Source organism: Alligator sinensis, unplaced genomic scaffold (genome assembly GCF_000455745.1).
Source record: "Alligator sinensis unplaced genomic scaffold, ASM45574v1 scaffold322_1, whole genome shotgun sequence".
Taxonomy (NCBI): Eukaryota; Metazoa; Chordata; order Crocodylia; family Alligatoridae; genus Alligator; species Alligator sinensis.
In genome coordinates, this window is record NW_005842154.1 from 739526 (window position 1) to 749711 (window position 10186).

At 43.1% G+C, this 10186-nt stretch overlaps 1 protein-coding gene across 5 annotated transcripts in view; it reads right to left on the reverse strand.

Moving 5' to 3' along the window:
• The window catches only part of NPHP4 (nephrocystin 4), a 104555-nt gene that overhangs the window by 42046 nt on the left and 52323 nt on the right, over positions 1–10186 (reverse strand). For all 5 annotated transcript variants that reach the window (XM_025206412.1, XM_025206411.1, XM_025206413.1 and 2 more), the window contains one exon: positions 8994–9132. In XM_025206412.1, coding sequence (XP_025062197.1) covers positions 8994–9132 — 139 coding nt within the window. The remainder of the gene's footprint in view (positions 1–8993; positions 9133–10186) is intronic.

The window sequence follows — 10186 nt, forward strand, 5'->3', positions numbered from 1 at the left end:
TCTCTTGACTATACGGGCAAGAACAACACTGTGGCCCTACTATACCCTGGCGTGCAGAATACACAGTCAAAGCAGATAAACTGAGAAGCATCTAAACTTTTGTTCCAAGGCAAATCTGCTTTGCCATAAAACAAGAAGAGAAGTTTAAAAAAAAAAGAACTAAAGGCCAGAAACAGATTTGTTTTCATGTTTTAAAACAGGCTGTTTTTCAGAGTTCTCCAGAAGGCTTCAGTGGCTCTTCAGGAAATGCATACCCAGAAAAAATTATCACATTGCACTGCAAGAGAGAGTTTCCAGCTGTCTATCATGTGTACCACAATAACAGGGAGCTAACGGAAGCTATTGCCTTACAAGTGGTACTAAAAGCTAACTTTATTCTGCAAAAAATCTTCTGATATTACTTGAGACAAAGAAAAAATTAGATTGCCAACTGCAGCAAATTCCCTGACCCGTCTGGAGATTAATTTTTCCTGACACACTATTACTCCACAGACAGCTTCAGCTCACCAAGTGAGGCTGTCAGCAAAACCATTAGGATTTTTTATTCAACTTTTCTCTCACTTGCATGCAGAGCAAATCTTTGATACCCCTTTGAACTTGGCTAAGAAATCAGAATCAAAAGACATTAATCCTCAAGATATAAATGGACTTAAGAGCCCTTTTGGTTCCTTGTTTGTGTGCATGCAACCTTGCCTGCAGGGCTCTGCAAATATATGAGCGAGATCTGTAGTTTTCCAGTGGCCCTCACTTGATGGGATGGCATTTTACTCCCAAAGTGCCCCCTGTGCTGAGAAGCATGGTGTCCCCTTTTATTGCTGGAAATTAATGACATCAGCAGTAAAAATGCCTACGGCTGAGGTCGAGGTTACATACATGATAGACAAGAATCAGTGAGCTGTGCTTCAGGACCAGTGCCTCCAGGATGCAAACCTGGGCCGCAAGATCAAGAGTGCACAGCTACTTTTGGACAAATTGCCTTAAGAAAAGACAGCTAAGATCAATTCTATTTTTAGAACAAAGCCTTTTACCAGGCTGGACACATGATATGAGGTTGCTATAGAAAATAGCACAAACTGCACCAGAGAGAAAAGCAGTAAGACCCTGCAGGGTGAGCCCTGCACTCCCTCAGAGGACAAAGGGCCCCACTGGAACGGTAGTTCCAGGGAAGGGATTGTGCAGCCATCCCTCCTCAATGCATGCCACGTTCTGGATGAAAGTACACGAGGGGCATTGAACAAGGAGGATATGCTCTCCTGATATGGGAGGCAGCAAAGAGGTGATTTGCAGTGTGTAATGTTCTCTGCACAAACAAGAGAGCAAAGAAGAGGTGTCCTATAACATTTACAAAAAAAGTGAAATTGGTACCTAATTGACAGCCCTTAGAATCAGAGTCTGTAATCCCCAGGGCAGGCAAAGTATGAACAAGAGCAGTGTAGACTTCCCTCTAACCTGTGGGCTCTGCCCCTGTCCTGCAGAGACCAGGCCTCAAGGCTATGAGAAGCAATATCCTCTTTGCTCAGGGGCCAACCAATATGGCAGGTGGCTCTAGTCTGGGGACAGCTTTTTGCTTTCTGGCCTTGTTCTGGGTGAGACCAGGGTTCAAATTATGGGGGAGCTCAGAGGTGGGAGGGGGGCCTGAGCCCCCGCTATAAGAGACACGAGGTCCCTCATAAGAGATGGGCCAGTCAGCACTTCCCCCTTGCAACAGCCCGGAGCCCAAATGCCACTGTGCACAGCCCCTGGCCTACCCTGCGCCTTTGTGAACAGCCCAGGCGGTGGCAGCTCCTTCTGGCTGCCACTGCCACTGGCTCCAGCCATGCGGTACTGGCAGGGACCTGTGCGTACAGCCCCGACCCCAGCCAACATTTTTTGCAGACCTCCCCCCTACCCCCAGTCAAAATGTAATTCAAATCCAGGGTGAGATCAGAAGGAAGAGGACAGAAATTCGCTCACTCCAGAAAGGCCCACTCAACAGCCTTCACAAAAGCAATGATTATGGCCTGGCAGATGTCACATACAAAATCCTGATCTCTGTTACCTCCACCAGGGTGAGAGCAGAGTAACAGGGGAATGGACAAAAAACCTAGGGAAACTTGGATGCAAACACAGTGAAAGTTGTCCCAGGAGAGCATCAGCTGGCCTGAGCAGCATGCCACAGAATAAGAGGGTCCACTTAGTATAGGTGGCATGGGAAGCTTGTTAGCACAAACATGCCAGTGTGGCAGACAGGATCGAACCTTGCAGGTCCTCCAAGTGTGGGTGTGTGCTAAGCAGTTGCCACTGTGTCAGCAACATAAGGCAGCACAGCTCTAAGGCATTCCAAAAGTCTCTTGCACCTTCCAGTGATCTGCCTTGCTTTTTCTTCCCAGCAGAACTGCTTACATAGAGAACTCATTGGCCAAGGCAGGAGCAGGAAAGAAGGGCTGGCAAAATTGCATAGGCCCTGCAATGGGAACATAAAGTTGGCACATCCAGTGGTCTTGATCCAAGCCCCCTTTCTCCCTCCTCACCCTCTTTGCCTGGAAGGGAGAGCAGCTGTAAGCTTGGCAGGGTCACCTGGATATCCTCCTCCAGTCCCATAAATGCTGATGGTGGTCTAATGTTAACTGGGGAAGCTGGAGGAGTTGGCGAAGGACAGGAGAAGCTGGGTGTGCACAATGGGTTTAATGAGCACCATGCACATGGGAAAATGCACGACAAGTTTGCTGATCCTACTGGATGCATAAACAAGCCTACCTATATTTAACTAAAATAACTGTTAACCTGAAAAGCAGTGACTGAAGGAGGATGAAGGGCCAACAGGATGAGACTGTTGCTTAGCAACCTGCTGCAATTCAGGCAGATGGAAATATATATTGTTTTTTGGATTGCAAAATGAGGGTGGAGCACAGAGCTATAGAAAAAGGACAAAGCAGTTGGTATTACCAGGTGCAGACAGGCCAGAGGAAGAAGGTACATAGGGTGGAAGAAACAGTGGAGGGAGAACTAGTTTCTCCTGATGAAAGAGGTTGTCTATTTTGTGCCTCTTTGGATGGAGCGTGCCCTGTGCATGTGACATTTGGAAAAGCTGTTTCAGCCCTGTCCCTGCCTGGACTGAAAAGATGATGGGCTCCAGGCTTTCATGTGACCTGGCATGACAGCCTCCTCATGCCTCCAAGGCCTGAGGGGGCAGATCCTTTACTTTAAGGCAAGGGGTTTGGTGCCACAATGACTTTTTTGCAAGCTGGCATAAAGCTGTCCCCATTGTGTTACGGATGGGATGACTCTGTGCCCAGCCTGTCACGCCAGGATGCAAAGTATTATTAGATTTCATGTTCTACTCCAAAAGTGGCTGCATTGTACTAATATAAGATTTATTCCAGAAATCTTAATTCTGGAAATTGTTTTCTCAGTGGTTGGAAGTGAAAAGAAGAGTGTGAGGGCCTGACCTGGTGGTCCACAGTCAAGTAGAACTCTCTGTGGGAGTTTAAGGACTGCAGCAACTAACTATGATGATGCTTCACTACTGCTACCCTTAGGCTGTAGCTTTTGCTGAGCATGCCTCAACTGACTTTAAAAAATAGCTGTGAAAAATACAAGCCAATACCTATGCTGACAGTGGTTTGGTTTGGTTTGGTTTTACAGGAAAATGTCATTGTCACAAGAAGCATAGCTAGTCACTGCTTTCCAAAAGTCTGTACCAGCCTCCTTTAAAAGCCAAGTCATTTCTCCAGGTGAGAAAATGTTGGAGAGAAGGAATGGGGGTATATTCTGGAGGAATAACTGAAACCAGAAGGCTGACAAGCACCATAAAGAGAGGCTCTGGGTAAATGCACATTGAGCTAACTAGTTTTTACAAAATTCACTTACATTCTATCAGTGCAGTTTCCACCACTGAGCTTTCCCAAGGAAGTTACTTGCATCTGCTTAGACACTAGGTTTTGATGTACTTGGAGTTAGCTTCCCAGGCACCAGCTGTTCAGAGCTGAGATGGCTGGCAAAGCAATCTTGAGAAGCAGGAAGAGTGGACAGATGCATTTTAAGGACTTTAGAACTCTAAATTAAATGCTAAATGTCAATAGCTCTTGCATTTCGGTAATTTGAAGGTAACAAGCAGGAGGATTCATGTTCTTCTTGAGATACCAGTTAAAATTGTTTCTATTTGAAGCCTCTTGGCAAACCTTCAAACCTGAGATCATTTGCCAAGCATTGCATCTCCTGGCTCTTCATAGTCATGCTAAGTGTTCATGACAGATGCCTACCCACACCACACACAGATACATCCATTCTGGCCTTTCCTAGTTTCAAAAGGACCTTTCTTCCTAGCACACATGGTTGAGTCCCTGCTGCCTTCATGCCAGATTTATTTGCTTAAATAGCAAGCTCTTTGGGGCAGGGGCCATGTTTGTGTTATGTATTTGTGTAGCATCTTGCACAATGAGGCCTTAGTCCACTACTGTGATCTCCAGGCACTAAGGCAATACAGGGAAATGACAATAATAATGTCAACTAGCTGGGATGTGATCATTGTCAGTCACCATCACTTCTTACTTAACAGGCAGTCTAGCTTATGCCAGCCCTGCTCAAGTATCACCCACAGCAGCAAGCCAGGTATCACAGGGAGCAAGGACACCGAGCTAACATGTGGAATGTGAAACAGCATTTTGCTTCATTTAAAAGGAGGAACTTGCTGAAACTAATAGTCTGTTTTGTAAAAAGAAAAAAAAAGCAGCATATTTGGATTAGCTAAGTGCCACCAAAATAACACAGCATGAAACCAGTGAGAAGCCAAGGTGCATATTCTGGAACACCTGACTCCCTCTTTCTGGAGCCACTGCATCTGAGAGCAGGAGGGGCATGCTGCTCTCGGATGCAGTACTCTCAGATGCAGTGGCTCCGGAAAGAGGGAGTCAGGTGTTCCAGAATATGCACCTTGGCTTCTCACTGGTTTCATGCTGTGTTATCTTGGTGGCACTTAGCTAATCCAAATATGCTTTTTTTTTTCTTTTTACAAAACAGACTATTAGTTCCAGCAAGTTCCTCCTTTTAAATGAAGCAAAATGCTGTTTCACATTCCACATGTTAGCTCAGTGTCCTTGCTCCCTATAGATACGGCATAGGATGCTGACAGTCAGTACATGTTCAGCTAAATTCACCTCTTTTTACCACACTGTAACTCACTGAATGATACTGATTCATGTGAACTGAACTGCCTTCATGAAAACATGTTTCAAGTAGCATAATAGTCTCACAATTATGTGAAGGAGAGTCTAACCCAACATAGGCAAGGAAACACCACTATTAAATAGTGTCAATTGACCCTTTAAGATTCTGCTTTTAAAAACCTTTTAAGCCAACAAACCCACACACAGGCGAGTCAGAAAGTTCTAAGGCTGAATATGGGTCAGTGAATCTTTGCAAAACAAAAATCAAAACATCACTGCCCTCCAGTGGCTCAACATAGCATTTCACAATGCAGAAAGTAGGTCCAGGTCTGCTCTCATGCCACTGCAAAAACTGGAGCATTATTCATACCTATAAACTGAAATACTTCACTTAAGCTGACAGCTACAATGTCATTAGGCTTATCAAAAGAACCATATATGTTTGTAAAATATTCAGAGTGAAAAGGCTTCAGTCATAGCTTAAAAGCTGCTGCGTATTTAGAATCTCAAAAAAGTGCATGCAGAAAGATATATTCATTCAGAAAGGTAGGAACTGGGAGTTTCAAAGGGAACAGACCACAATACAGCCTTGTACAGCGCATACAGCAGCAGGGCTATAGGGACACACTGTACACTGCATAGAGTAAGCTGTAAACACAGGAGTCTGCTGCGTTGCAGCCTTCATTTCAAGCAGCAAAACCCCTGGAATCCAACACAGCAAAGAAAAATGACCATCAAGCACACACCACCCTCCAGCAAAGATGGCAGGGGCAGTGCTATTCCAAGAGAGACCATTTGATCAGTAGGAGGCAACCTGTCAAACAACGCAGGCTGTAGGTTTAGTGCAATGGGTGTCCAGCCAAGGAAATGCATGTCCTACACCCAATTCAGGGCTGCTGGTCCTGAAGCATGAGACAGTCACTGTGCTTTGGAAGAAGCCTTCAACAATTAGAGAATTGGAATCACTCCCCACTGGAGCTTCTTGTTTTGCCCACTGGGCTATGAAAAAGATTCTTGGGGCAATCATGCTCTTAACTGATTAAAATCAGCTGTGGCAAAAGCTGAAGAGTCTGTTCTTTGCATGCAAACAGGTGCTTGTAGTAGATTCCCAGGTGCCATACATATATTTGCTTCCATTGGTGAGCAAGGGGTTGACCCCTGGCAGACCACCCCAAAACATGACTACATCACTGACAAGAACCAGCCCCACTACAGGCACTAAATGGTTACAACTGGCATTCATCTATGCAACAAAGCATTTACCACAGATGACTTGTTCTGGCAGGTCTTCCAGTACAAATGGTCCTACAGACTTCTGGAACAACACCACATTAATCAGGTAATAAACTCACATATTGATGTTTAAAACAGGCAGGTAAATTGAGAGCAATCTGGTTTGCACATCTATAGATAAACTGAAAATGATTAAAAACAGCAGAAAATACTGACTCCTAATAAAAAAGGAAAATTCTTCTCAGTAGCTTCCTCAGTGAAATTACCAAATTATTCCCAATAAAGAGATACTGTATAAATGGACATTTACCCTAATTTTTAGCCCAGTCTCATCTTGTGGGTTTGAAGTTTAGCTCACTTTTTAGTATTCTGTATTTGCTTTCTGCTGAGGGGAAAAGCCAGCAGTGGAGCAGGGGGATAAAGAGAGAATTACCTGGAGGGGATGTTCAAAAGCACACAATTTACCCTCACTCTACTCCCACTGAAGCCAGTGGAAATGTTACCGTTATCTTCAAAAGGAACAAACAGGCTAGTGCTGAATATATCTATTCTGCCCATGCAGTATATTGTGTGCTGCATGCATGGACCCAAACACAGTAACATATATAAGACTGCTGTCAAATTAACTTCTGCTCCCCATGCACACACTGCAGACTCCCCTTTATTTAGGAAAACACTGGATTTCTTTCCTTGCGTCTTTTACTGAATCCAACTTGAGGAAAAAAACCCAAACTTGTATAACAGGATAAAAGGGTTTGCAGACCTGACCTGGTTTTACAAACACAGCAAAACTCAACACTGTAGTTGGTGAAGGTTTGCAAAGGCCTGAATTCCACAAGTATCCTTCTGCCCTGTTAAAATGCATGTTTGTTCTCAAACAGACCCTGGAAGAGAATACACTTGCATCATAGGTATGTGCTGATTAAATAAGTGTTGCTGTCACATTTTATAAAGTGCAATGGAATGAGGTTATTTATTCAGACTATTTCAACAATTTTTACTTTGTCAAACTATCTGGAGGGTTTTGAGTGTAAAAATATAAATAACACTACCATTAGGGAATGATACATTTCAGGAGGATGTTCGAAGGGTATGCCACAAGCACTTACATGTCCTAAACCCAAGCAAGTAGAAAGCTACTGGGGATTGAAATATCCTGCCTTTCCAATCACATCACCAGAGCCCAGCAAAATCCATATTCACACTACATGCATGCAATTAACAGTTGATTGTTTGCCCATGACAGACCGTGAACTTGTGCAGAGGTGCCTTGCAAGATATTGTAGGTTGTCCCTTTCATTTTAAGATTTATGAACGTTAGATAACTGCCTTCTTCCTAATGCCTGAGGAGGAAGGCTACAATCCTTGATTTACCCTGGAGGAGCTGAAGAAGGGAGGGGAAGTGACTTGCTCAGGTCCTGTGCACTACACAGCAGTGGGCCTGCCACCTTCTGCTTGCTGCCTTGAGAGATGGACCTTGTACTAACTCCTCCCTCACCAGAGTGGACCCAAGAGTGAAGGATCAGGAGGATTTCCAAAGTCCTCCTTTTTTCTGTTCAGTCAACAGACTCCCCAGGGGTGATACAACACAGAAAAGAGCCATGCTGCACAAGACCAATGGGCTACCTGGTCTAGTAGGCACTGCTAGACACTGCAAGGGTACATGCAAGAAACACCATCAGGGAATAACCTAGAACAGCTTCAGACCCAGGAGTATTTGCTGTCCCAGCCCCATCAGTGTCTGATTTGTGCCCTGAAGAAGTCAAGGTTTTGGCCTGTCTAAATATTCTTCTTGTTAAGTAGATGTTCTTATTGTCCATTTAACTGTCTAGCCCTGTTTTGAATCCTCCTCAGTTCTTGATTACCTTTTTATAGCAATAACTCAATCATGGTTTTTTTTTTTATTAAACTTTTTTTTTTCAGAAAATGTCAGGTCATCAAAACTGAAATGCACTGCAGGAAGGGCAATTTAATTATTTTTAACTTAAAAAATCCTGAAGGGAGGTTTTGCAATTGTTCAAAAGTTTCATTTTGATCTTTTCTGAATGACAAGCATTGGCTTCACTCCTCCTTCAGAAACAGCTTGTTTCAAAATTCAAGCTAACAATGGTAAAAAAGTAGAAAATTAAAAATATTCAAAACTGAAATGAAACATTTTGAAATTTTGATTTTCAGTTTGTGAATATATTGAGATTTCAACTTCCCACCCTAATGAAGGATGTGAGAAATTTTTGCATGGAAAAACTGTTTCCTGCCCAGCTCCATTCCAGAAGCCAGCTACACACAAACTAAAAAGTATTTCTTTTTATTTCATATATCTGAAGCAAGAGCTGAGCAAGAGCCTCAAGCAGTCCACTAACGCATACACTGTACTGAGAGATCTCTGGAAAAATACTACTGTGTTTATAATATCATGGCTGGACTTTGCAAGTCAAAAAGCAGAATATGCAGTGACAATCCCATGAATCATTTCAAATTAACATAAGCATCAAGCCAGTACTGTAGCTTATAAACTCAATGAGTACTGTACTGTGTGAGATGCACTTTTTTTTCTCTAGTATAAAGACAGAAGTCCTGCTGCATGTTTTGGAAGTTACCAATCTTGAAAACACTTACGGAGAGATGGTGTGGATGGCTTCTTGGAGCAGAAAAGCTCTTCTCTGACATGACTTAAAGTATTTGGGGAAGCACCGAGATGTTCCTCTGAGTTAGTGGAAACACAGAACTGGATGGTACCAGACTCAACCTGCTTCACCTGAAACAAACACATTTAGAAAATGCATTGTATATAATGGTATAATGCCTTAATGCCTTTTCCCTGAAAAGAGAGTCAGTTCTTGTCACACATCCAACAAAGTTAGAATACCAAATGTGTAGCTCAAGGCACATGTATGTAAAACTGTCAATAGAAGGTTCTTTAAAGTATAGAAACTATAGTTTTCTATTAAAGAAATTTCCTTAAGCCAAGAGAGTTAAATAATGATACTAAAGCTCCCAAAATCACTGTAATATGTTCTTCAGTGTAGCGTAGGATGGATTAACTACCACAACTGGGAATCTGAAAGTCTGCAATTGGGAGTTACTAGAAGAAAAACAGTGTCCATATAAAAACAATACATGATATATCATTGCCAAACAATTATTACACATCCTAGTACATACATTGTTATCCAACAGAACCTGCTCACCAGGTCAGGAGGGATATCATACAGAATAGACTAGCAGCAAACTTCAGCACACCACCCTACCCAGAACACCTTCAGTGCCCTCTATGCATGGGGGTGAGGGTGGCTGGGTTTCCCACCCTCACAAACAGCATTAGCAAGAGACCTAGAAATGCAGAAAGATGGAAGGATATGGCAGGTCTTTCTGTGGATCCAAGTAATAAATCTGTAGCACAATCTTCATCATGGTTCTTTAAGTGGTGGTCACCAAAAAAGTACAGGAGCCCCCTCTTTGCTGAATGGATAGGAAACCCTTGGGATCCCAGCTAAACATGCTGCCGGAGCACGCCCAATGTGAACCCACTAACTTGGCTGTGCTGCTGCTACGTTCTTGGCTTCAAAGAAGATAAAAAAAAATCCCTCATCTAAAAACTTCCCTTTCAAAGATACCCCTTCTAAATGCAACAGCCATCAAGCATCCTTCTTAGGAACCATCCAAGCCTCTTCTAGTTCAAGAGACATAGAGGAAAGGAGGTTTTTGTTACTTTTTCTTTTACTGATCCTTCCATTTTGCTTCCAAAGACAGAATGTCATAGTGAATAATGAAATATGCAAACACATGGGTCTAATCATTCTAACAACAGA